The sequence below is a fragment of the Bos indicus genome, chromosome 18 (assembly GCF_029378745.1).
Source record: "Bos indicus isolate NIAB-ARS_2022 breed Sahiwal x Tharparkar chromosome 18, NIAB-ARS_B.indTharparkar_mat_pri_1.0, whole genome shotgun sequence".
NCBI classification, from domain to species: domain Eukaryota; kingdom Metazoa; phylum Chordata; class Mammalia; order Artiodactyla; family Bovidae; genus Bos; species Bos indicus.
The window spans coordinates 36,189,378-36,215,246 of record NC_091777.1 but is presented as its reverse complement, the minus strand read 5'-3'; the positions used below and the strand labels follow the sequence as shown (position 1 = coordinate 36,215,246).

The 25,869-nt window shown below is 49.5% G+C and overlaps 2 protein-coding genes and 1 pseudogene across 12 annotated transcripts in view; 1 reads left to right on the top strand and 2 right to left on the bottom strand.

The window, feature by feature from the left end:
* SLC7A6 (solute carrier family 7 member 6) overlaps positions 1–9,314 on the bottom strand; it is a 32,597-nt gene extending 23,283 nt beyond the window's left edge. The window contains exons 1-3 of one of the 9 annotated variants that reach the window (XM_019978632.2): positions 8,935–9,314; positions 7,097–7,222; positions 5,466–5,539 (exon numbers count right to left, since the gene is read on the bottom strand). The gene's annotated coding sequence lies outside the window, so the exon portion shown is untranslated. Of the gene's footprint in view, positions 1–695; positions 3,164–3,187; positions 3,218–5,465; positions 5,540–7,096; positions 7,223–7,855; positions 8,258–8,331; positions 8,859–8,934 lie in introns of those variants that run through there. The other 8 variants (XM_070771962.1, XM_070771961.1, XM_070771964.1 and 5 more) reach the window with 8 other exon arrangements.
* Positions 9,315–10,144: 830 nt separating this feature from the next.
* PLA2G15 (phospholipase A2 group XV) lies at positions 10,145–25,651 on the bottom strand. Of its 3 annotated transcripts, none has more exons than XM_019978633.2 (6): positions 25,428–25,649; positions 19,204–19,360; positions 16,609–16,727; positions 16,262–16,360; positions 15,640–15,864; positions 10,145–13,759 (listed from the first exon to the last, which is right to left on the bottom strand). In XM_019978633.2, the coding sequence occupies exons 1-6, from the start codon at positions 25,537–25,539 to the stop codon at positions 13,248–13,250; spliced, it is 1,224 nt and encodes a 407-aa protein (XP_019834192.1). In that variant the 5' UTR covers positions 25,540–25,649; the 3' UTR covers positions 10,145–13,247. The 3 variants fall into 3 exon arrangements, with proteins under 3 accessions (XP_019834192.1, XP_070628069.1, XP_070628070.1); XM_070771968.1 differs by lacking the exon at positions 25,428–25,649 and adding an exon at positions 25,336–25,358; XM_070771969.1 differs by having other exon boundaries at positions 13,450–13,759; positions 15,640–15,739; positions 25,428–25,651.
* LOC109572093 (small ribosomal subunit protein uS19 pseudogene) lies at positions 20,772–21,197 on the top strand (annotated as a pseudogene).
* Positions 25,652–25,869: the final 218 nt, after the last annotated feature.

The window sequence follows — 25,869 nt, the reverse complement described above, 5'->3', positions numbered from 1 at the left end:
ACCCACTTCTTACGTAGGGACCATGTGACTCATATACAGACCTAAATATAATGAGCCTGTCTCAGTTCCCACCACAGGATACAGAGAAATGGAGGCAGGCTAACCTCCACTACTCCAAGACAGACACCAAAAGGGCTCAGGCACCATATGCTGGTGACTTCCAACAGGATGCCCAGAGTAGGCTAACATTAGGTTTATCCATAGCATAAATTCTCCCTGAGATGTAGGTTTTGTTCTGTTTTTTGGCTTTTTTTTTTTTTTTTTGATGTACTGCCCAGCTTGTGGAATCTTGGTTCTCTGACCAGGGACTGAAGCTGGGCCCTCAGCACTGAGAGCCTAGAGTCCGTACAACTGGACTGTCAGGCAATTCTCTATTTTGCTCTGTTCTTGCCAACTTAAAACCTGCAAACTTGCCCTGCAGAGAAGACCAAAGTCCCAGTACTAGCCAGCCTGCCAGGCCTCTCACTTTCCATGCCCACTTACCTCTGCCCAAACACAAACAGGCACTTCTGCAGTCTCTAGCTACATGTGGAGAGGTCTATAGCTACTCCCAGGCCAGTAAAGAACATGAACATGTGATGGGAAGGGCTAGGAAGATGCTAAAGATAGGGCATAACGCTATTGCAGAGACTGGATCAAGGAGAGAAACTCCATGAAAATATACACCCATGTGTCGCTATATCCACAACACTCACCTTACTTCCCACACTGCTGCTTGCCCATTCAACCTTTCTTTTTCAAAAGTGCCCTAAAGAGAGGGATAACATAATAAGAACAGAAGGAGAAAGAGCATCCAGGGGGCACCCTAACGTGAGACTCGTCTGCTATTGGCTTATTTGCTTTCCTCCTCAGCACACCCCTCACTACCACCTGGGGGTGCCAAGAGATTTCCCCTTAACAGGACCCAGAACTTTGACAGCCAAACAAAAACTGTAAGGCTCCTCTTATCCACAGATCTGGCATTGGAAGGCAACCTGTAGGGAGATGGTGTACACATGTATGTATACACACACACACACACACACTCACTGCTACTTTTGGATAACGATTGGGCCAGTCCAGAAACCTCAAGGAAGTTGGATCCCATACCAACCTACGGATGAAAAACCCAGACTCTCTCAGAGGAAGGCAAGCACCTTCCTAACCTTGCACTCAGCAGGGCTTTCTCGCTCCCTCAATTCCTGTGCCCTAGGAATTGGGAATTCAGATCCCCAACCCCTAGTTCATCTTCCTCATCTTCAGGAGGAAAGAAACTGATAGGCCACTTGATTCCACCCAGGAGGGGTCAGTCCTTTAAGGTCACAGAGATAACTTCCAGGAATAAGAATGGGAACAGTACATCATCTTCCCAGAAGCTTCTCATCTAGTCACAAAAATGGGTATGCTGGAGTCCTGCCTCATGGAGCTCAGAGCAAGTGAACCACAGCCACTCAAGAGTGAGTAGAAAACTCCAATCTCCACAAGCCCCACTCAAAACTCCTGCCTTACCTGCCCCAGCTCCGCTCGAGAGTCTAGACCTCAGCCTGAGTGAAAAAGCTTCTCTGGGGCCTTTAATAACCCTTCCCCTACTCCCAGAGGAGTTGAACCAGCCTACTTCTGCTTATTATGAGGCTTATTATGAGGCCTGGCTTTAAGGCAGCACCACTTTGCCTTTCATTCCTGGCACCAAGCCATGAAGGTGACTCTCTGCAAGCATGTGGGAAAATATGTGTTTTCACGTATCTGTCAGGTGAGCTCAGATATGCATGAAAACAAAACTAGGAAACACCAGAGGAGCCTACTGACTCACATGAATCAGGTGAAGGGTCTTCATTCATCAGTGAGTGCTTTCATGTGTATACTCTATGCATATTAATAAACTTGATTGTTTTTCTCGTCAGTCTTTTACCAGTCTAATTTACAACACCCCACCCAAGGAACCTAAAGTGGGTGAAGGGAAAAGGTCTTTTTCTCCCCTCCCTTAAATTCCTTTAAAAAAAAAAAAAGTGCAAAGATACTTAGGTTGCACTTTTTCACTCACCCCAACATGGAGGCAAGCAGGGAACCCGGCCTTCCCCTATTTATCACCCTAGCTGGCAGGGAGAGGGTTGGGGCTTGGACTTCTGATACCAGGCGTGTATGTTTTCCACCAAACAGTTCTGCAACACCAAGCAGATCTGGTGTCTGCTACAGTTTAATCAACTCTTACACCATCTACCTGAAGGCAGCAACAGATTCCCCAGGTTAAGTGCTCAATCCTACTAAACAGCCCTTTCCCACCCAACTTAAGAGGCCAAATTGCAAGTCCGGTTGTTCCTTTGCCTCTGACCAATTAGCTATGAATCAGAGGTTTTACTACTCCCTCCTCAGGTTCAATTAATTTGCTAGAGCAACCCACAGAACTCAGGAAAAGTTTACTTACTAGGTTACCAGTTTATTGTAAAGGCTGTAACTCAGGAACAGCCAGATGGAAGAGATGCAGGTGGCAAGGTATGGAGAAAGAGGCATGGGAAGATCTCCAAAACTTGCCCTTTTGGTTTCCTTTTGGATGCTTCATTACAAAGGCAACACTAATCAAATCACTGACCATTGGTGATTGATTCAACCTCCAGACCCTCTCCCTTCCCAGGAGGTCAGACCTTAACTAAAACTTCCAACCCTCTAATCACAGGGTTGGTTCCTGGGGCAAGCAACCCCCATCCTCAGAGGATCTAGATGCTTCCAAAAGTCACTTCATTGACATAGACTCATGAGTGTTGAAAAAGGCTTGTTATATAAATAACAAAAGATATCCACTTAACCTTTATTGATCTGGAGCTATTTGAGGAACTGGGAACAAAACTAATATTATAATAAAAGATGCCTCTATGGCTCTTATAAGGACATTTCAGGAGCTGTGTGACAGAACAGTGGACAAAGACCAAATAAATATTTTATCACGGGGTGGGGGGAGAAAGAGAGGTAAGCTCATTTCACTGGAAAATTTTAAAACAATATGAAATGTATTTGCCTTGACTTTTAACTTTCACTTAAGATATAGCAAGCTGAGAAGAGCATCACTCCCACTCCAATGTCAAGAAAAAACAGATAATCTACAGAACTATAACTTTTCTTGAAGTCATTAGCAAGATGAGGTTACAGGCCAACCAACGAGACTGAAATTTAAGGAAAAACGAGTATCCCCAGAGAGATGCAAGCTCTGGCTTACCTGTGGCAGAAGGAGAATGATGGAACCACTCTACAGGCAGGAAAGAAGAATTTAGGTACAATTTTTAATAAATTACTAAAGGTCAAGTTTAGAAATTTATTACTAATAAAAGTCAATTAAAAGCCATAGACACTCCAAGTGTTTTTTCCAGTGAGACCTCAGTGGGTGCTCACGGGAAATACAGCGCCAGAGAAAGCCTCTCAGGCAGGCTGGCCTGGAGGAGGAAAGCAGTGACTGCTCTGGGAAAAATACAAAAGTCCACCTGCTCCCTTCTCTAAAGAATACAATCTTAAACCCCTGGGAAATGGGCAAACTCTGTCACTCCCAAGACAGCTGAGACCGAGTGAAAGAAAAATAAAACCACCCTCTTTGGCTGGGGGAGGGGCAGGAAATTCTGGTCCAGACCATAGGAGGTGGCAGGCTCACCCAGAAAGATCCACTCCCCAGACTCATGGCAACAGGGCCTGTCTAAGGCTGAGGCTGATCCAAGACAACAGAGAACCCCTCTACTCCCCACCACCAGGTGAGCAAGCATCCAGCAACAAGGCTGCGGGAGAGTGTGCACTGAGGTACAGATGCACAAAGAAGACCTAAAGCTGAGGGTGGAGCATAAACACTGAGAAAAATCCACTGTCAGGGCCGGGGGCACTTCCCACGTGGCTCAGTGGTAAAGAATCCACCTGCCAATGCAGGAAGCACAAGAGACGCCGGTTTGATCCCTGGGTCGGGAAGATCCCCTGGAGTAGGAAATGGCAACCTGCTCCAGTGTTCTTGCCTGGAAAATTCCATGGACAGAGGAGCCTGGTGGCTTATAGTCCATGGGGTCCCAAGGAGTCAGAGGTGACTAAACACACACACACACACACACACACACGGCAAGGAAACAGCAGAGGAATTTGAAGCCGCTAGTGCACCTAAGGTAACCACAGCAACAACAAAACCCAAACCCAACTCATTTCTGACTCAAACCCCCACATTAACAGGCTAGCAAAAGAAGACCTGTACCCTCTGCCCAGAATAAAGTATATACCTCAGTCTCTACTTTCCCACATATTTTATCTGGTAATCAGTAACAAATCACAAGCCACCTAAAAAAAGCAAGAAAAACAACCCACTATCAAAAGGCAAATTAATCAACAGGACAAGACTTAGAGATGATCCAGATATTGCAACTATGAGATAGTGAATTGAAAATAACTATGATTAATACATGAAAAACTTTAATGGAAACATTAGCCAACATGTAGGAACAGAGGTGGAATTTCAGCAGAGAAATGAAAACCTTAAGAATCAGAAGTGGGGAAATAAAAAAAGAGCACCTAAGAGTTGTAAGACAGGGAATTAATTCCCTGACAGTCCAGTGATTAGGGGTCTGCACTTCCACTGCAAGGGACACGGGTTTGATCCTTGGTCAGAGAACTAAAATCCCACATGCCTCCAGGCACAACCAAAAAAAAAAACAGAGAGAATTCTATGACAAAATCAAATGGTCTGAGATAAATATTAAAAATATAATTTTTGCTTATTTTAATTGCTTTAGAATATATCTAACTACCTAAAGCAAAAACAGTAGCAATACAGTGTTAATGCATATGTAAAAGTAAAATGTATGACAACGGCACAGAGATAGAAAAAAAGAACTGGGAGTTAAACTATTGTAAGGTTCTTATATGTGAAAATAATGTAATACTATATAAGGTATATGTTGAGACATTATATATAAACTACAAACTGGACAAATTCTAACTGCACAACTTAATAAATATTTATACATATGTACTATGGAAAAATATTATTTAAGATAGACTGTAATTAATTAAAGATGTACATTGAGAAACTAGGGCACCCACTAAAAAAATAAGTATAAACAGTAAGCCAACAGTACAGCTAAAACAGATCAAAGAAATACTCAGTCCAAAAGTAGGTAGAAAACAGAAGCAAAGAACATATGAAATAAATAGAAAACAGGAAACAACTAGCAAAGCAGCACATTTTAATCCAACCACATCAATAGCAACACAAAATGTAAATGATCTAGACACATCAATTATAAGACAGACATTGTTGGGTTAGATAAAAATGCAAAATCCAATATGCAATTTATAGGAAGCCCACTAGAAATATAAAGACATAAATAAATTACAGATAAAAAGATGGTGAAAAACCATATAACAATAATCAAAACAAACGGGGAGTTAACTATAGTAACATCAGACAAAAGACTTCAGAGTAAGAAGAAAAAAAGAGACATTATGTAATGATAAAGAGGTCAATTCACCAAGAAGAAAATTCTGAAAGTGTATCTCCTCCAACAGGATAGCTTCAAAATACATGAAGCAAAAACTGATAGATCTGAAAGGAAAAACAGATAAATCCATAATTATAGTTGGAAATGTCAAGACACTTCTCTGTCATCAATAGAACAAGTCAACATAAAATCAGCAAGGATCTAGAACACCTGAAAATGGAAGGCCCCAACATAGTTCTTGGCTAAAATTATGTGAATTCTGAGGGGGAAAAAAAAGGGCCTCCAACAATAGGGCTTACCTCCATAAAGGGACGGATGTAGCTCGGGAGTAGGAGACAGACTTACAAAAGGAAAAGACTGCTTTGGCTCCTCAGTTTCACCACAGAATAACCTTATTATCTACTGAGCTGGTTGGTATCAGACCATAGTTAGAAACCCTTCCTCAGTTGCTGCTTGAGAGGTTTAGGATCAATTTCAAACTTCTTAGCAGGGCCTTATCACTAGACCCCCTGCTGCAGACTAGTCCCTCCCATGGTCCAGTCACACTGAATCATTTGCAGTTTCCAGAAACCGAAGGAGTCCAGGGCTTCCAGAGCTCATCAGACAAACGTCTTGGCTCATATACCCTTTGTCTCTAACACAAATCTTTGTTTCTAACACCGTTCTCCCACCTTTTTCCTCAGCATTCTGGCTGACATCTTTCTCCACACATTTCCTTGTGTCCCTGAGTGTGTATGTCTCAGTCTCCCTTGCTCTAAAAGTCTCTAAAATCATTGTTAAAGACAAATTCCATTAAACAATTCCACGCACCTGTTCTTGTCTTGAGAAACTAGTGTTAAACCCCACTTGTAAGGACACAGACACAGCTTTCTGATAGCTTTTATCCTATTTTCCAAGTTCCTGAGGCAAATAATAAAGAATTCACCAGACCACTAAAATTTCATGAAAATTTAACCATGAAAATAACATATGCAATTTTCTGGGGGGAAAAAGTGGATCTTTCACAGTTCAATTATGAAGAATATTTTACAAGCTAGATTTGAAAACTTTTATAATTGATGACTATGCCAAAAAAATTGCCGTCGAAAAAGATAAAATCTTAAATGCGGTGACAACACGAGGACCTTTTTTTAATTCTTTGAGTTTTACAAAACTTCACGATGAAAAAAAAAAATTCACGATGAAAATGCATTGCTATTTTTAATGCTTAAACTTAAATTATATGTGTATATATTTATTATTTGTTTATTTACTATTGTACTTTATTATTTCATAAATAGTGAAAATTATGTGACTTTAGGTTTGAGTTTTCACCTAGGATACCAGGAAACTCAAGATCAAACTCATTTCCCAATCACAATGAACAGATATCTTCACTTTTCAACAACACTTGATATCTAGTCTTTTCCATGGCTTTGGTTTCCTATTTTTACTTGCTTATTGCAAGTATCATTAATTATAAACCACCACAATTACTCTTTAGAAAGAGATATAATAAATATATAATTTATCTAATAAAATTTAGTGTTATATAATTGTTAATTACGTGTGAGCCATTCTCTTCATTACTGTTGTATCCACATTGTACTCAAGTAACTAAAACTCTTTACAACTCACAAAGATCCAAGAAAGTTAAGGAAGAGCAGAGCAATTTTATTCACCTGTGAGGAAATAAGCAACCATCACACTTTCACAAGCCACTTCATCATAAATGGTCAGGTACAAAGAAGAAAATGAAGTCTCCCCAGTCAGACTAATTCCAAGTGTCTGTCTTGTCGAATTAATCTCTGCAACAAAAAGTGAGAGACAACTTATCCAAACATGAACCTAGTAAGCAGCAAGACCCTATTTCCTTTTGTAAAATCTAATTTTGACATGCCCAGCAGGGGTAGCACTCAATTACTGAGAAGTCCCATCACACCCACAGTGGGGGTGTAACTGAACACCTGTCTTGAGAACTAGCCTGGTCACTTCAAACCATGCATGTCTAGACAACTGCAGCTCCCTCTGCCCCAGGTCCCATGAGCACCACTTCAGTCACTTTTATAGAAAAGTATCCACACATCCTGGAGACTACAACAGGAAGCAGAGGACATAGGTCAGGAAATTTCCTGTACCAAGAAATGCCAGGGAAATCAGCCATATAACTGGTATTTACTTTTAGGCGGTAATAAAAATATCTTCATAGACAGGAAAGGAGGCAGATAGGAGAACATCAGACTTGCGGTTTCCCACATATTTGTCACGAAAGAAAAATCAAACATAAAGAACTTTAAATGATAATCTGAGACCAAAGTTGGCAAGCAAAAGCCACCAGCACACAGCAGGACCTCAGCAATGCAAGCAGCCTGGGTCGTTTACTCAAGGGCCTCCCAGCAAGAAAAGAAAAGAGAGTTAAAATGATTTCAGGAAGCACTCACAGGCTTTCAAAAGTCTGCTCCTCCCAGATCTTCAAAATCAGGCATCAGTCCTCAGAGATAAGCACCAGTTGGCTGAACTTTCTGCCACCGGGCGCTAGATTTGTTGGCAGTATTTTTTTTTTTTTTTGCCCCCATCAAGGGCAGAGATTGAATTCTTTTTACAAGCATAGACCATTGCACACAGAGGTATTAAAAAACAAATGTTAAATTAAATATTGATTCCTGCTTATCACTGCCTATAACAGTGGTGCCCAGTTTGCTCAGTGCTTAGTGAAGAATTCTTTGAATGCTTCACAAATACCGCCTTCCTTTTAACATGAGATGATCAAACAAGATGACATAATGTTGAAGACACTAAGACGAGCACACCGTCCTCCCTCCAACGGCTAGACTCCCAAGTCCAGCAGGAGCCTGTGCGCCTCCCCCCCCCCCCGCCCCCCCCCGCCCCCCCCAGAGAGCTCGGCTCAGGCGCTCACATGCTCAGTCTCGCCCCGTGAGCCGTGCTCAGTTTGAGTCTCTCCCACGCAGCACAGGTTCTTTCTCAGCATGAGACCCACATGCGCTCTCTCGCGTGTTCCCAGGGCCACACTCGGGGCCACTCTGACCGTGGTCTCTCTCACACTCACGGCCTCTTACCATCTCCTCTCTCCGTCTCTCGCACACTCATGGGAGTCATGCTCACGCCCAGGGTCTCTCTCACACACAGCGTCACCTTCACACTGCGTCTCGCACACTCAGAGTCACCCTCAGACCAACTCTCTCTCTTTCACACAAACACACACACACGCCGCGTCTTCCTCACACACTCAGTCCTTACACTTCTGCAATTCCCCTCACGCTCAAGGTCCCGCTCACACGCACGGCTTTCCCCTCAGGAGGGAGCGCGCTCACGCGCAGCGTCTCTCACGTGCCCGCGGCCTGCGTGGCCCGCGCGGGGTTCCCGGGACTGCATCCCGCACGCGGCGCCGGCGCGGCCCGGGCCTGGCTCCCCGGGCCCCGCTCCCCTCGCCCGGCCCCCTACCCTCCGGCCGCGCTCTTCCAGCCCCGCTCTCCCGGCGCGCCCGCCCGCGGCCCGTTACCTCGCGGTGGCCCGGCGCCTCCAGGATGCTCGGTCGTACTGCCACCGCCGCCGCCGCGACCGCTCAGGCCCCGCCCCCGCCACGTCACCCGCAGCCGGATCGCGATAGCGCGCGCCGCGTCGGGACAGAGCGCGCGGCTCAGCGCGGGCCTCGCGGGCGGCGGCGCTTCCGGGCAGCAGGAGGCCGCAGCTGCTTCAGAGATTCAGTGGGCTGCGCTTCGGCGCCCGTCCGTGCGGTCCCGGCTCCCGTGACCCGGGCCCAGTCATGCTCGCCGACTGGATGTCCGCTCCCCGACTCAAGGGACTCTCTGGGCCACTGAGAGGACGCATCCGCGGGGGAACTCTAAATGACCCCACACGCGTTTCCTCTGTAGTTCTTGGCCTGGGCCACACTCCCGGTTGGGGCGGGGGCGGGGGAGGGGTTACACCATACAGCTCACACGAGGAACTCTGAAGAGCCTCCATACTTTGTTCGCCGCCAACACTGCTACTAGAGACCCTGGGGAGACACAGACCCAGGACGCAACTTCCGGCTACCGCGCATTCTTTATAGTCCCCACATACACATAGACACCGCCGAGCTTCCAGAGTAAACCCCAGGCCTCCCTGGGGCCCAGGTGTGAGGATCGTTTTCAGTCTTCATCCTGCCTGACTCGTTTTGGAACTGCATCTTCCTTTCTTCCTCTCTCTGGTTCATCCTCCTCTGTCTTCGTCTAGGGATCCTTTTCCTCTGGTAGCTCCGGGGCTGTGTTTAGGGCCTCCTGTTCTCACGGAAAGCTGAGCTTAGCCCCTAGTTTCCACACCTCAAGCCATGATTCTCTTCTAGGCCATAGAGGCATTTCCCCCAGACACATGTTCACAACTGCACAGTCTCTCCTTTCAGACTGACTACACAAAAAACCTCCCCACCAGGCAGTGACCCTTCAGAAGATGACCCTTCCCAGCCCCTAGGCCCTCCATCTCATGGTTTTCTTCTCCCAGCCAGAAGAGCCTTCCAATTCCTATCTGTCTCTAATCCATTCCCCACAGAGTAAGCTGTGCTCCTAAAACAGAGATCGGAATGATTTCATATCTAAATGCCTAAAAGCCCTTCCATCTCCTCCCTATAGACCTGAAATGATGATTCTTGAAAAGCTTTCACTGGTGCTGCCCTCCTTGCGCTCGCTGCTTGGATTATTTTCCCTAAATGTGAATGAGAGTACAGGCATAACTTGTCTTATTGCTTTTGGCTTTATTGTGATTTGCAGATATTGCATCTTTTACAATTAGAAGGTTTGTGGCAACCCGATTTTGTGAAATGATGGTTAGCATTCTTTGGCAATCAAGTATTTTTAACGTAAGGTATGTACATTTTTTTAGACATAATGCTACTGCACACTTAATAGGCTATAGTGTAAACAGCTTTTAGATGCACCAGAAAAAAAAAATTCATGTGACTCATTTTACTGCGATACTCACTTTATTGCAGTTGTCTGGAAATGAACTCGCAGTATGTCTGAGGTATGTCTGCTTGTATATATTTGGAATCATTAGAGTCTGACCCTTTGCCCCCCGGATCAGTCCCTCCTGCCTCTCTGGCCTGGAGAGGAAGGGCTCTGGATACTTGTGTCACTCAATAGCAGCCAGTCCACTTGTCCTTGTATCAGCAACATACATGACCTGCAAACTCCCAAAACCTCTGGCTTCACTGTCTCACACTCTGCCAGCATCCTGCCACCTGAAAGCTATTATGAACCAAGTGCTGAATCAGATGTTCTGTAACACCATCAGTGTTCCTCAGGACTACCGTGGAAGGTACATTTATTCATACCCATTCTTCAAATGAACTGAGGCTCAGGGAGTCAGACTACTTAGCTAGAGCTGGTAAAGCTCATATTTGAACCCGTCTGCCAGTCCTGAAGTGTGCTCTGACTCCATATCCTTTCTCTGCAGCTGTGAAACCGAGGGTAGAAGTGGGGTTGAAATAGGCCAGGGGTGAAGATGGCTATAAGGCAGTGAGTATCAGATAAGATGTCAGGGCATAGCTAACAGGCTGGGCAGGACCTGGGGGTAAGGCCAGAGATGCAGCTGGATTTCTAGACATCCAGCTGTATTTCTATTTCTAGAAATACATCCAATGTACTTCTAGACATCCTAACCCTCAGAGCAACACATTTTTCCAGGTTGGGCCAGTAACTGGTGTAGTGAGAGGGTTCAGATCGCCCTCTATTGGCCCAGGATGTATTGACGCCTAAAACCTAGGCTAGCCAGACTCCTACTGAAGAAGGCAGGAATTGGGGTTCCCACCACTCACACTAGCCCTCAGCTCTGCACAACAGAATTCAGGCGTGAATCCCATCCCTATGCATGTTTTCCTGTCTCAGACGCTCTGTTTCTCTGTCCTTATCCATCTCCGTTTGCTCCCCAGTCTCTCAGTCCGTCTCTGCCCATCTTGGTCTCTCCCCCTTCCTCAGTCTTACCCTGTCCCCAAAGATGGACAGATGGTGGGCAGATGAGCTTATGAAGCTAAGTAGAAGGGTGGCATCCTAAAAAATTCCAAGGATGCTGAGACCTGTAAGTTGAGGGCGGGTAGAGGCTGGGAAGGGGAGTCCAGCCAGAGTGACTGGCAGAATTGCCCTTGGCTGCCAGCTCTCAGGTGGCATTTGGGGTCTGTTGACCAGATAGGTGCAGGGGGAGGACAGGAGATTCTCTCCAACAGGAATGTTTCACGTCCTGGTTCTCAGTCCCAGGATGGGAACTAGATGCCCGGAGAGAGGGCAGGAGGATAAAGCCCAAAGAGGAGCACAGGAGCCACGGTTTGGTGCTGTGAGACCACATCAAGGCTCCACAAAAGGTCAGGGTCTAACCCCCTGATTACCTGCCTCTCTAGCCCCCTCACCTTCCACTACCTCCCTCCTCTCATGCTCAGAGCAGAGGCTAGGCCAGGGCATTTTACAGCATCCAGAATACTTTTATTGCCAGAATCGAGGTACAGCCTGCTCAGACTCCCATATGGGGCCCCCCACTCAGGAACAAAGGGAAAAACTGATGCTGGGTATGAATGTGACAGAGAAAATCCCACTTCACAGAAACCTTGTAGGAGCGAAGCACAGTCCAGCCTGACTGTGGCTTTAGGGCCCCACCCTAGAGGCCAGACCAAAGTCTTGGCCGTCACCCACTTGGAGACCACCAAGGCAGATCCTGATCCTCCATCCCTCCTGTCACAGGGAGAGTCATGCAGTGCCTCTGGAGCAGGAAGAAAACCCCCAGGGGTCCCTCAAGGCACCTGGCTCTCTCAGGGGCCCACTCAAGTTTCTGGGCTCGTCCCTGCTGACTAAACACCACTGAGCTACCTGCTGGAGATAGGTGCTGGGCAGAATGGGCAAGAGTCCCACCTCCTCTCAGTCCTGTGCCAGCCTATGTGGGTGCTACAGAGACCCTAGGGCAGGGCAGCTAGCTATGTGGCAGGTTAGCAAGAGGGCAGCTCTGGGCGGCTCTGATTGGCCTTGGCTGTTTCCTTGAGTTCTGTTTCTTCGTGAGTACCTAAAGGGCAAGGCACCAGGCCCGCTCTCATCCTTGACCCACAGCCCCAGGGTGAAGGGAGATAGCATCAATACTGTGTGCACAGCCCAACCATGGAGATCAGGGCTCCTGGGACCCAGTCCCCAGCCCTAAGCTAGGCTATTCTTAGAGGTAAGAGAGGTAGGAGTTAATGCCCCAGGCCCTGGGAACACTCAGGGAACACTGGGAACACATGGAGAAGACAACAACCCACCCCTGCCTGCAGGGGGAACTGGGCAGCTCCCAGAAAGCCACAGTTGGAGTGAGCAAGCAGTTAGGCCACAGGCAATCCAGCAGCTCCAGCCACTCATGGCTAGTAGCAGGCCAACCTGTGGCCAGTGTGTGAGAAGGTGCACCCTAGGGACATGGAGCCCATCCTAGGGACCACAGGCCAGTAAGATCCCTCATCAGAAGGCTGAGGAGCCAGGGCCTGGTGGGCGAGTGTGAAAAGGCCACGGGGGTAGGAAGAACACACGGTCCCAGCACTAGCGAGTGGGGCCAGGTGCCAGTCAGTCCCCCTATGGAGCTATCCTGAGGTCACAGTTCCACCAGCAGTAGCACTCTTGCCATCAAGGGTCCCTCAAGTAAGTCCAGACTATGTCTTCCTCGATTCCAGAGAGGAAGGATAAAAAAACACCATTTCCCCATTTCACAACCCAAGATCAAGGAGTTTAGATGATCAGTCACAAACCGCTAAACTTGTGGGCCATGGTAGAAGAAGCTAGAATCAGCAGCGGCGGCTGGGTCACCCCATGGCCCTGTCCGTCACGGGCATCAGGGTCCAAGAAGCACACGTTTCAGGTAGGCCAGGGTAGTGGTGTTGGCCAGCATAGCGATGTGCTCATTGCCTGGAAGCGCCTGCAATGACACTTCTTGCTTCTGGAGGCCACGCCAGGTATGGCAGTGCAGGGCACTCTGCAAGTTCACAGTGCCATCACCGGTGCCATAGTGGATTTTTGGGTCACGGTCTGGGAAGCTCTCGTAGTCAAAGGACTCTGGCGTGGGGACCCCCGTGCCATAGAGGCAGTGCAGTCGCACGCCAGGCGGCACTGTGGCCTCAACCAGCCCCTCCGTGTCCTGCCGCATGGACCAGCCGTCTTTGAAGCCGATGTCCTGGAAGAACTGGCGGTAGTCCTGCAGCGTGTAGTTGGCCTTAGGTGTGCGCACGAAGACTTTCTGCGGTGACCAGGTATAGCTGTAGGGCAGCAGCCAAGTGGTGGAGACGGCAGACCGCTGCTGTGCCCGGATCTTCAGGGACCTGATGACCGGGATCCGGTTGTTGTCTCCTGTGGGGTTAGGTCAGTCTTTGCTAAGGAATGCCAACTAGCTGGGCAGCGTGCTAACTGCCAGGCCCCCTGCCAGCCCCCAGCCAGCGCCCAGCCAGCACTCCACCATTGCCACACTGTGAACATCATTGACAGCTCCCCTATTTCCCTGTATTTTTGCTCCACCTGGGAAGCACACGACCAAGACTCGTTCCTTTCCTTCTGCATTTTGTCACTAAGGGTTCAAGAGCACACACCCATGGGGTGATTTGTGGTTAAAAACAATACCTTCCTCAGAGTACTTATCACCTGGCCGGTATGCACTGACCCTGTCGAAGGTGAATCAGCAGGTTGGCAACCCAGAGACCCATTCTTCTGAATCTTTTATTACATGGAGCTTTATAAACCTTTTTCCCTTCCTATGCTCAGACCTACAGCCAAGCCAGCCCTGGTCTCATCCCATCCATCTACCTGGCATGTGGGCACCCGGGCCTGCAGGAGACAGGGCAGGAGGGGAGGCCGTGGACAGAGAAATGACAACAACACAAACACATCACCAGCCAGTGAGATCTCCAGAGGAGAAGCAGGAAACATGAACCCCGTGTCCTACTCAGAATCCAGGGCCACCCATCACCCCCTCTCTGACTGCAGACCTTCAGTTCTGCCTGACAGGGCCTGGTTCCAGGACCCCTCAGGAAAGGGAATCCCTAGCTATGGGTCCATGACTGCCACCCTTCCTGCCCCACCCCCACTCCCAGACTGCCAAGGCCTGACAGCAGTTTCCCAGAGTCTGAAGCAAAGCTCTAAGGGGGCTCATGGGGAAGCTCTGAAAGGGCCAGGTCTTAATTCCCCTATAGCAACTTGTCTCAAACTCAGAGGATGCCCACATCTGTCCTTTCAGGTCCAGGCTGGACAGAGTAGACAGTGTGATGAGTCCTTACTATAACTGGATCCACTGTCCAACTAATTCAGGGTCACTACGGACAGAAGCCTGATCACAGTGATCACGTGACCAACAGGCAGGTCAGGCAGTGCTGGTCACTTGAGGAAGAACGCTCATCAGATGCTTGGCCCAGCCCCTGGCTCACAGCTCCCACAGTCAGGGGCCACGGGGCTCACATCCAGTCCTAGCAGAGGGAGGAAAGCCCTCTGGCTCCAGCTGCCAGGTTCTAACAGTTGTGAAAAGGCAGGTGGATTGGAAAGGAACAGGGAAGGAGGTGGTTTTCCCAACTGCCAAGCAAGTGGGCCCAGATAAATCTGCACCTGCTTCCTCTTTGTGTTGCCCACAGAGGCTGCCTGCGGCTCTAGAGGGAGGTGTAACTCATAAACAGGAAGCCGAAGCCCAGCCTTTCTTCTCTGGGGTGAAGGTGGGGATGAAGAAATGAGGAGGGGGGGTCAAAGAGAGGGAGAAGTCTCCTGCAGAGAACTTTTTTTTTTTAATTTTTTATTGTTTGGCAGTGACATCTTAGTTTCCTGACAGGGATTGAACCTGCACCCCCTGCAGTGGAAGCACAGTCTTAACCACTGGACCAGCAGGGAAGTCCCTCCTCCAGAAAATTCTGGATCAAACCAAGTTAGACCAGCCAGGCCCACTCAGTGTGTGTGTGTGTGTGTGTGTGTACATGTGTGCCCTATATGACCAACAGTTATGTCCCTCTATGTACATGCTGCAAGCAACTTACACAGATAACAAAGGTCATCGACTAGAGAGGTGAATTTAGAAGTAGTGTTATATTCTCTTTTAGAAAGAGATGTCTGGAAAAGAATACCACTCTGGAGAGGGAACGCTCTGGACCCAAGAGAAGAGACATGAGGGTGGCCCAGGAAGACACGAGAGAGGGAAAGAGACTGTGTCACCCCCAGCACCAGCCCTCCTGACGCTGGGCCAGGTGGGATCTTACCTGAGGCCAGGACACGCAGGGTCTTGGGCACGCCCCCCCAGGGCGGACCCAGTGCTACGAAAGCACGGATGTACTTGTCCTTCCAGTCCTGTGGCTGATGCTGCAGAAAGTAGAGCATGTACATGTTGCCCATACTGTGGGCCACCAGCACCACAGGGCCCCCGTACAGCTGGTACATCTCCTCAATCATCTTGCGGAGGGCCAGGAAGTAGGGCCCGTTTTCATCTGCAGGCCAAAGCCAGGCGGGGGTTAGGCAGGAAGGGTCCTTGAGCCTGAACCATGAACCATGTCTCAGGCCAGACCCAGGACTACACGGGTGGGGAGAGTGTGAAAATTCCAAGGGGAGGGGTCTGGTTTCCCCTCAATTTCCACAAAGGGAGCAAACAGAGGAGCTCCTTTCCCCTTCCTCTGCCTCATTTGCTATTCCCAGGGCTCAGAGGCCCAGAAATCTTGGGCTGAGGGTGGGGGAAAGACAGACAGGGTGACCAGGGATGGGAGCAGTGACGGCTGGGCTGGATGCCAGAGACTCGGGCATAGGGGAAGGCCCAGGGCCTGTGGTGGCTGTGATCTCCTCCTTCCCACCTCCCATGGCCTCTGGGAGGAAACCAGAGCAGCCACTTACTTGGAGCTCGGCGCCAGTCGTAGGGGGCCCCCCGGACATCCTTGCCTCGTTCGTAGCCCCAGCTCACAAGGCTTTCCACCATGGTATGTAAATAGGAACCTATAGACAGAAATGCTTAGGTTTAGACAGAGTACAGCCGCTATCAGCCAGCTATACCACGCCTACCAAGGAGATTGTGACATCTACAGCCAGGAGATCCCCAGGAGAGCGCTCTACTGCTCTGTGCCCACATGGATCAGAGATGGTTCACAAGCCACCTCTTCAAACTAGCAGGGTTCCTCCCACTCTAGGAATCCCTCAGAACCTCCATCTCCATTCCCTAGGGGGCATGAGGAAGGGCTACATACCCACGCTGCTTTTGCTGGGGTCCAGGAACTCCATTGAGAAGGTGTCCCCAAAGCCAGGGACACGCACATCCACACCTTCGGGAAACTGGGTGGTGTGGGACGTTTGATTGTAGATCAGCCTGCCAGAAAGGGATACTGAGCCAGTGACCCAGAGGCAACACCAAAGTTGACATGTCCCAATACTGTCCTGGGCCCTGAGCCATATTCCCTTCCCATCCTCAAGTCTGGTCAGATGTATAGAGACCAAAAAGTAACAAAGCAAGTTTGTAAAGCATAGATCCAAGTTGTTGTTGTTGTTTAGTTGCTAAATCATGTCTGACTCTTTTGCAGCCCCATAGACTGTAGCCTGCCATGCTCCTCTGTCCATGGAATTTTTCAGGCAAGAATACTGGAGTAGGTTGCCATTTCCTTCTCCAGAGGATCTTCTTGACCCAGGGATCGAACCTGCGTCTCCTGCATTGGCAGGCAGATTCTTTACCACTGAGCCACCAGGGAAGCCCACAGATCTGAGTAAGCCCATCTAAATGAGGACCCCATCAAGGCTCACTCCAGAGACTGGCTCCAGAACCCATCGAGCAATATTCCCTTCTCCTCAATGTCACCCACATGAGAAGGCACATTTTAGATCTTGTGGGGAGAGAGACCTGGCTGCCAGGCCTGGCTCTGCAATGAACATCACACTTTACCCCAAAACTCGAGCAGCCTAACTTTGCAGGCTCCCACCACTTCCTCTCCATGGATTCAGTTCCCACCATCCACCCTAACATGACCCAGGGCAAAGCAGATGATGAATGCAACACACAAAGAAACCTGACAGAGAAACCCTGAGCACCAGTGGCTGCTGTGTGAGCTGGTGGGCAAGGCCTGGAGAAATGATGGGGCCAGGGTGGTAGGAGACAGGAGGAGAGCCTTGTGCCAGGTCAGGACCTCTGCTCTAGCGTCCCCTGATAATAAGGAGGCAAAGGTGCCCGAGGAAACACAGGTTAGACCTGCAGTCCCCAGAGGTCCTGAGTCCCACCCACCCTTAGGGATCAGCCACAGAAAGCTGATAAGTACCCAACACTGGCCCAAATAAAAGTCCTGGGACCCACTCTCTCCAGGGTGATCTGGAGATCATCCCAATGGCCACTCAACAAAGTTCTAGAAGGCCAAAGCACTCTGGTCTGGATGCAAGTCCCAACAGGTCAGGGGCCCAAGAAAGGTAGACAAGCCCCTCTCAGGGTGAGTCTGCCCCTCCCGCTGGCATTACCTGAAACCATTACGTCTCCACCACAAAAATAGAAATGCAGATCAACATCCTAGAAATAGCCCTGATCACACAAGGAGGAGGAAAGAGTCAAGAAAGCTGGTGAAATAAACAACAGGGAAAGGCAGGACACCCAGAGAACTGGCTGGAACCAGGCAGTGTGCCTCCGAGGAAAACATTTTAATTTGTAAGATTCCATTCAGTTCAAATACTTACTGAACACCAATTATGTTTCAGGTTCTACAGCTTTAAAGATAAAAGAGACATAGTCCCTGCCTTCAGGGAGCTCAGTGTGCTCAGAATATGCTCAGGAACCCTGAGCTCAGAGAGACACAACTCTGGGTTGAATTCCAGTTTGCCATTTATTAGCTGAGTAACCCCAAACAATTTTGTAACCATTTTGAGCTTCCAGATTTCCTCATCTGTAACACAAGTTACAGCATTATTTCATAGGGTTGCTGTAAGACTCAATGAAAAAAAGTGGGGGAGGTGTTCCCTGGTGGTCTAGCAGCTAGGACTTAGCACTTTTACAGCTGGGGTCCGGGTTCAATCCATGATTGGGGAAATGAGATCACACAAGCCACACAATGCGACCAGAAAAAAAGAAAGAAAGAAGAAAATACGTAAAATATATAGTGTCTATGTTCAATAATGAGTAATTCTCATCAGTGACTATCTTATAATGGGAGAAACATCCTAGAAAACTATGTTTGGCAGGCCAGGAATGCAAGTTAGAAGAGGCAGAAAGAGAGATTAAGAGCTCTGAGGGGTGGCAGGGAGACTTCACAAAGGAATCAGTCTCGGGGAGAGGGATGGTGGAGATTTGTTTGTTTGGCTGCACCACGTGGCATGTGAAATCTAGTTCTCTGACCACAGATCGAACCTGAGCCCCCTGCACTGGAAGTACAGAGTCTTAACTACTGGACCACCAGGGAAGTCCCAGGCTTGGGTTTTAAAGAGTGAATGGGAGAGAGTTGATCAGGCAAAGGGTGGAGAGAGAGATTCCAGAGTGAAAGAGCAAGTGGAAAGGAACCCCAGGAAAAACAAGCAGCTGGAAAAGCAGGCGTGACCAAGGCAGAGGCAAGGGAAGGGGTTGGGGTGGGGGGGCGAAGCAAGGCTGTGAATAGCAACTGGGGCCTAGAAACCACAAACAGGGCAAGAAGCACTGGAGAAGGGAAGGAGAGAAAGTTCTGGCTGGGAGGGCACAGAGGCAGTGCAGACCAGATTGGGGAAGGGAGAAAGGTCAGTGACCTGGAGGTCCCTTGAGGCACAGATGAGCTAGAAACAGGCTCTGGAGGCCTCTCTGGACTAGGTCAGGGAGCAGCACCCTGCTGTGCCCCAGCCCTCACCGGACATTGTCGATCCAACAGTCAATGATGACGGGCAGCAGCAGCTCCAGGTTCAGCCACAGTGTGAAGTAGTGATCCGTCCTCTTGGAGCAGACGTAGTGCACGACGGACGGCTTGTCCAGCTTTGCCTCCAGCTGGTTGCCCATGTCACCGGGCACTGCGGGGGGACACAGAGCATGAATGAGGCCCTGGGCCTGGCTGGATACCCAGCGGCCTTCTCCCCACAGCTGTCCCAGGCTGCAGAGCAGGTGACACTCAGCAGGGCCCTGTGGGGCTCCTGGACACAAAAGCCTTTCTGTGTCCACCATTTCTTTGGTTATGGGAAATAGGCTTCTTTCCGCCTCATGACCTCCCCGAGTTCCCAGGGGCAGATTCAAGCAGTAGTTAATTAGCAAAGGGAGGGGATGGGAGACCTGGGAGAAAAGTTAGTCAGAAGACAACCGTGCAGCCTTGGGGCAAGGCGCACACACAATATAGCTTTGAGCTATTTTTCAGATTTCAAAACCCCCTCCAGGTAGGAGAAGTTAACATGGTATGGATGGTATGCTGCCCACAGCAGAAGTGACAAGCACATTCAAGGGATTAGATCTGTTAGAGTGCCTGAAGAACTATGGACAGAGGTTAGTGACATTGTATAGGAGGCAGTGATCAAGAGCACCTCCAAGAAAAAGAAATGCAAAAAGGCAAAATGGTTGTCTGAGGAGGCCTTACAAAAGGCTGAGAAAGGAAAAGATTTGAAAGGTTAAAAAAAAAAAAAAAAAAGGAAAGATATACCCATCCGACTGCTGTTGCTGCTACTGCTAAGTCGCTTCAGTTGTGTTCGACTCTGTGCAACCCCAGAGACGGCAGCCCACAAAGGCTCCGCCGTCCCTGGGATTCTCCAGGCAAGAACACTGGAATGGGTTGCCATTTCCTTCTCCAATGCATGAAAGTGAAAAGTGAAAGTGAAGTCGCTCAGTTGTGCCCGACTCTTAGCGATCCCATGGACTGCAGCCTACCAGGCTCCTCCATCCATGGGATTTTCCAGGCAAAAGTACTGGAGTGGGTTGCCATTGCCTTCTCCGACCCATCTGACTGCAGAGTTCCAAAGAATAGCAAGGAGAGATAAGAAAGCCTTCCTCAGTGATCAATGCAAAGAAATAGAGGAAAATAATAGAATGAGAAAGACTAGAAGCACAAGTTGAATTAAGATTACTGAGAGAAATATCAATAACCTCAGATACGCAGATGACACCACCCTTATGGCAGAAAGTGAAGAGGAACTAAAAAGCCTCTTGATGAAAGTGAAAGAGGAGAGTGAAAAAGCTGGCTTAACTCTGAACATTCAGAAAACTAAGATCATGGCATCCGGTCCCATCACCTCATGGCAGATAGGGAAACAATGGAAACAGTGACAGACTTTCTTTTCTTGGGTTCCAAAATCACTGCAGATGGTGACTGCAGCCATGAAATTAAAAAACACTTGCTCCTTGGAAGAAAAGTTAGGACCAACCTAGACAGCATATTCAAAAGCAGAGACATTACTTTGCCAACAAAGGTCCGTCCAGTCTTTCTGAAGAACCGACAAGATGATGGAAGTGGAACAGAAGAGGAAGCGGAGGTTCTGCCAGTTCACCTACTGCGGTGGCGTGGACCTCAACCAGCTGCTGGACATGGCCTATGAGCAGCTGATGCAGCTATACAGTATGTGCCAGCAGCGGGAGCTAAACCGAGGTAAGCGGAGGAAGCAGCACTGCTGCTGAATCGGCTACTCAAGGCCAAGAAAGATGCGCCGCCCATGGAGAACCTCCAGGTGGTGAAGACACACCTGCCACATAATCATCCTGCCCGAAATGGTGGGCGTCTACAACTGCAAGACCTTCAACCAGGTGGAAATCAAGCCTGAGATGATCAGCCACTACCTAGGAGAGTTTTCCATCACCTACAAGCCCGTGAAGCACGGCCAGCCTGGTATCGGGGCTACCCATTCCTCCCACTTCATCCCCCTCAAGTAAAGTAACCTGCTGGCCAATAAAAACAACAGCTGCTGCTGCTGCTAAGTCGTTTCAGTCGTGTCCGACTCTGTGCAGCCCCAGAGACGGCAGCCCACCAGGCACCCCCATCCCTGGGACTTTCCAGGCAAGAACACTGTAGTGGGTTGCCATTTCCTTCTCCAATGCACGAAAGTGAAAAGTCAAAGTGAAATCGCTCAGTCGTGTCCGACTCCTAGCGACCCCATGGAGTGCAGCCTACCAGGCGCCTCCGTCTATGGGATTTTCCAGGCAAGAGTACTGGAGTGGGTTGCCATTGCCTTCTCCAAGAAAGGCAGAGACTTCTCTTAAAAAAAAAAAAAAAAGGTCCGTCTAGTCAAAGCTATAGTTTTCCCAATAGTCATGTATGGATGTGAGAGTTGCACTATAAAGAAAGCTGAGCACAGAAGAATTGATGCTTTTGAACTGTGGCATTGGAGAAGACTCTTGAGATTCCCTTGGACTGCAAGGAAATCCAACCAGTCCACCCTAAAGGAAATCAGTCCTGAATATTCATTGGAATGACTGATGCTGAAGCTGAAACTCCAGTACTTTGGCCACCTGATGGAAAGAACTGACTCATTGGAAAAGACTCTGATGCTGGGCAAGATTGAGGGCAGGAGGAGAAGGGGATGACAAAGGATGAGATGGTTGGATGTCATCACAGACTCCATGGACATGAGTTTGAGCAAGCTCCGGGAGTTGGTGACGGACAGGGAAGCCTAGGTGCTGCAGTCCATGGGGTCCCAAAGAGTCAGACACGGCTGAGCAACGGAACTAAACTGAACTGATGCTGTCCACAAGCATGTAGATGCCCACAGACTGGCTGGAACCAGAAGGTTGATGATCCTCCTTATCTCACCACCAACCCATCAGAAGAATATCTAGAAGAATGTTCACAAGCTGATTACACTCTCTTTGAATCTTAACTATAAAACTTATCACCCTCTCCAAGTTGGGACACACAGTTTTGAGGGCATGAGCCCACTGTGGCCCCCTTTGCCTGGCAAAGCAATAAAGCTATTCTTTTCTACTTCACCCAAACTTCTGTCTCCAAGATTTAATTCGGTGTCAGGGTACAGAGGCCAGCTACGGCTTCATTGACAGGGTCTTATACTCTGAAAGAAGGATCAAGAAACAGGACAGTGCACATGGCCACTTAACCAGTCAAAGCTAAATCCAAAGAAGGCACTCTGGGACAAGCTTGTGGAAGGGGACTATGAACAAAAAAGGTTGAGAGAAGCTGGCACCAGCCAGACTACCAAGGTCCTCAGACCTTACTAAAGGTCAGAGCCCAGCTGCTAAATCCTGCTACAGATTCCCGAGGGCAACTCATCTGGGGACCCCAGCACCTTGGCACACCTGGACCCTGGGTTGGAAATGGCTCTCCAGAAGCTACATACGGTTCCAGCTACAGCCCCATGGGGATGGGTGTGGCCAGGCTCCACTGATGACTTCTCTCTACCTGTTCAGTCTATACAGAGTCCTGTGTTACTGCTTTGCCAGGCAAAGGGGGCCACAGTGGGCTCATGCCCTCAAAACTGTGTGTTCCAACTTGAAGAGGGTGATAAGAAGTTTTATAGTAAAGGTTCAAAGAGAGCGTGATCAGCTCGTGGACATTCTTCTGATGGGTTGGTGGTAAGATAAGGAGGATCATCAACCTGCTGGTTCCAGCCAGTCTGCAGGTGTCTACGTGCTTGTGGGCAGCATGCTGCTGCTGCTGCTAAGTCACTTCAGTCGTGTCCAACTCTGTGCGGCCCCAGAGATGGCAGCCCACCAGGCTCCCCCGTCCCTGGGACTCTCCAGGCAAGGACACTGGAGTGGGTTGCCATTTCCTTCTCCAATGCATGAAAGTGAAAAGTGAAAGAGAAGTCACTCAGCTATGTCCGACTCTTAGCGACCCTATGGAGTGCAGCCTACCAGGCTCCTTCGTCAATGGGATTTGCCAAGCAAGAGTACTGGAGTGGGTTGCCATTGCCTTCTCCGTGTGGGCAGCATACCGTCAACTTCTTGTGACACTCAAACCCACCCATCTCCATTCCTTCACCGACCCACCTTCAAGGCCCTTCTCTGTCCCAGTGACCTTTACCTTTTCTCCCAGTGACCTTTCAGACCTCAGTGCTCCCACATGTCACAAACATAGCCCCATGTAGGATCCATGATCACTAAGTGGACAACCAGTGTTTGCCTCTTGTGAGCATTCACTGGGCTCCAGCTGTGTACCCAGCCCTGCAGAGGACATGCCCTCCTTGGGCACTGACCTACAGTGTCCTCAGGGCAGCCACGGGAGGGAGGTATGGCACTGGCTCTTATCTCCCTTTGTGCTGTGGTACAGAAGTGGGGAGCATGACAGCCCCTAGATGACACGCCTGTGGACTAGACAGTGCAGTGGCGAAACCTTGGTCACTGTGTCCACCACAGAGGAAATATCTGAAAGAGGAAGTCACCAGATCTGCTCTGCCTGGATACCCTTTGCCTTGGTCAGGGCATGTGGTCTCTAAAAGCGTCTCTTCCTAGAACTAGGGAAAGAGCCATTCCCATGCCTTTCACCTCAAGTAACACTGGAAGACGTGGAAATAGCTTGCTACAGTTCCATCCCACTGCCCAGGGCCTTCTGTATCCCTCCTCTGGCCTCTACTTCCTCTATTACCAATTGGAGACCCACTCACGAAGACTGGTCACCCTTGGATGCTGATCCTCTGATGGCCAAGGTCAGCTCCCTGCTTTGTGCCAAGAAACAACTTGTCTGCTGCCCACCATGGGGTTTCCCAAGACTAATGTCAATAGCCTCATTCTCTGAGAAGCTAGGCAGGTTAGGATTCCAGTTGCTCTGTGTCTCTAGGTACACCCTGAGGCTCCTCTGCTGTGATGGAGGATAACTAAGAACTGAATGAATAAATGAGTCCATTTAGCACCAATCCAGGAGAAAGGGCCTAGGATCTGTCCAATCAGAGACCACATACTTCCCAACGCCACAGTCTTCATACTCAGTAATCCATAAGTCCACACAATGCTCCTGGCAGGCCCCCAGGGTGATGTCCAGGTGACCCAACCAGTTTCGAGCCCTGACCATCCACTCTTACCCAACTCCATTATAGACAGCCTGCACTGCTCAGCTTTCTCCCTCTGATACATAGTTCCCTCTGCCTGGAACTCTCCTGGCCTCGGCTCCAGCTGTGTACTCCAGGAAACCTTTTCTGACCCTTAATGTGATGGATGGATTCTCTGTGTTTGCCTAGCACAGACCTTACCTCTGGGGATCATCCTGCAGACTTACAGAAGGCAAGGACAAATATGCCCAAACTCCACGGTGAACCTGGGCCCAGCATCCCCCAGGGAGCATGTCCTGGCCCAGAGCTCCTGGTGAAGGACCCCTGGGATCACACTGCCTGCCAACCCCAGCTCTTCATGGGAATTATGGCTTGAATGAGGCATCCAAAGCCCCCAAGACAGAGATCTCATCCCTGCCATACCCACCACAAGGAAATACTGCTGGCTTCTGTACAGTTCCCTGGGCTAGAAGCGAGGAGGAGATAAGACTGGGAGGTTGCCTAGCCCCAACACAGCACAGTCCAAGTAGGTCTGACAGGGGTAAGGGTGCCATACAACATCTGTTCATAGCAAGGGTCTCAACCCTTCCCTCCACCTGTATCCATCCTCAGATTCCCTTGGGCCTCCTCCCTCAGGCCCAAGGCCACATATTTGATAAGTTAGGGGAAAGCCCTGGCAGCAGGCTAGGAGAGTAATCCTTCCTCAAAGAGCTTACTTTCAGTAATGCCCCCTCTAAATGTGCCGGGCTGGAAGGGTTGAGGGAGACAGCCTACTAGCCAAGCCCAAGTCAACGCTGAAGCCCCTGGGGGCCAACTTCGAGGGCACTCTACCGCCTACCCTCAGGAGTAGGGTAAAAAAGCCTCGGTCTTTCCAGCTAAAAAATGGGGATAAGGAGAGGCGAAGCTTGGAAATGAGACGACCCCGCGGACTGATGTATAAACACGCGATAACCCTCCCACTTAGCCCCACGTTCTACAGAGAAAGGTGACAAGAGTTTGACCACACCCGCGCCCAGCACAGCGGGAAGGGGACGGACCGACCCAGGTGACAACACAGTCATACGCTCCCCCACCTCGTGCTTAGAGGAGATGCAGACAGCCCCGCCTGCACCCCATCCAGCCGGACGCACGAACGAACGGACCCACAACTGGACGCGCGCCTCACCCAGCACCACCGGTGGCCGACTTCCAGCCGGGAACGCCGGATCTGCGAGCATCAGGAGGAACAAGAGGCCACCCGTGAGCAGGGTGGAGCGGTAGAGGCAGAGGCAACCCATGGCAGGGACCGCAGCTCCTAGTCAGAGGGGCGGACTCAGCTCTCGGGTCTCGTGCCTAGGCCCGGCTGGCAGCGACGTTCTTAACCCCGCCGCTCGCAGCCTTCACAGCAGCCGGGCCAATCAGGGCCCGCCTCCTGCAAACGTCCAGCCAATAGGAACTAGCCGCTAGGGTAGTCCTTCCCAGTCGGAGCTCACCGCCCCGCCCCTACCCATCCCTGGCCAACTCCATTAACCGCGCTGCACGCCGAGCGCATCGATCGATAAAGGCTCAGCCCTGCTTTCGCGCACGCTCTCAGCGATTCTCACCCAACCCGCCTCTGCTGGGTACCC

Bases quoted from the DNA above. Each gene is read 5' to 3' on its own strand.
- PLA2G15 (XM_019978633.2), bottom strand. From the start codon at position 25,539: ATGGGTTGCCTCTGCCTCTACCGCTCCACCCTGCTCACGGGTGGCCTC. The intron at 19,361-25,427 runs GTGAGGCGCGCG...GTCCCCCCGCAG, and splicing joins TCGGCCACCGGTGGTGCTGG to TGCCCGGTGACATGGGCAAC. The intron at 16,361-16,608 runs GTATGTAGCCCT...TTCTGTCTATAG, and splicing joins CCCCAGCAAAAGCAGCGTGG to GTTCCTATTTACATACCATG.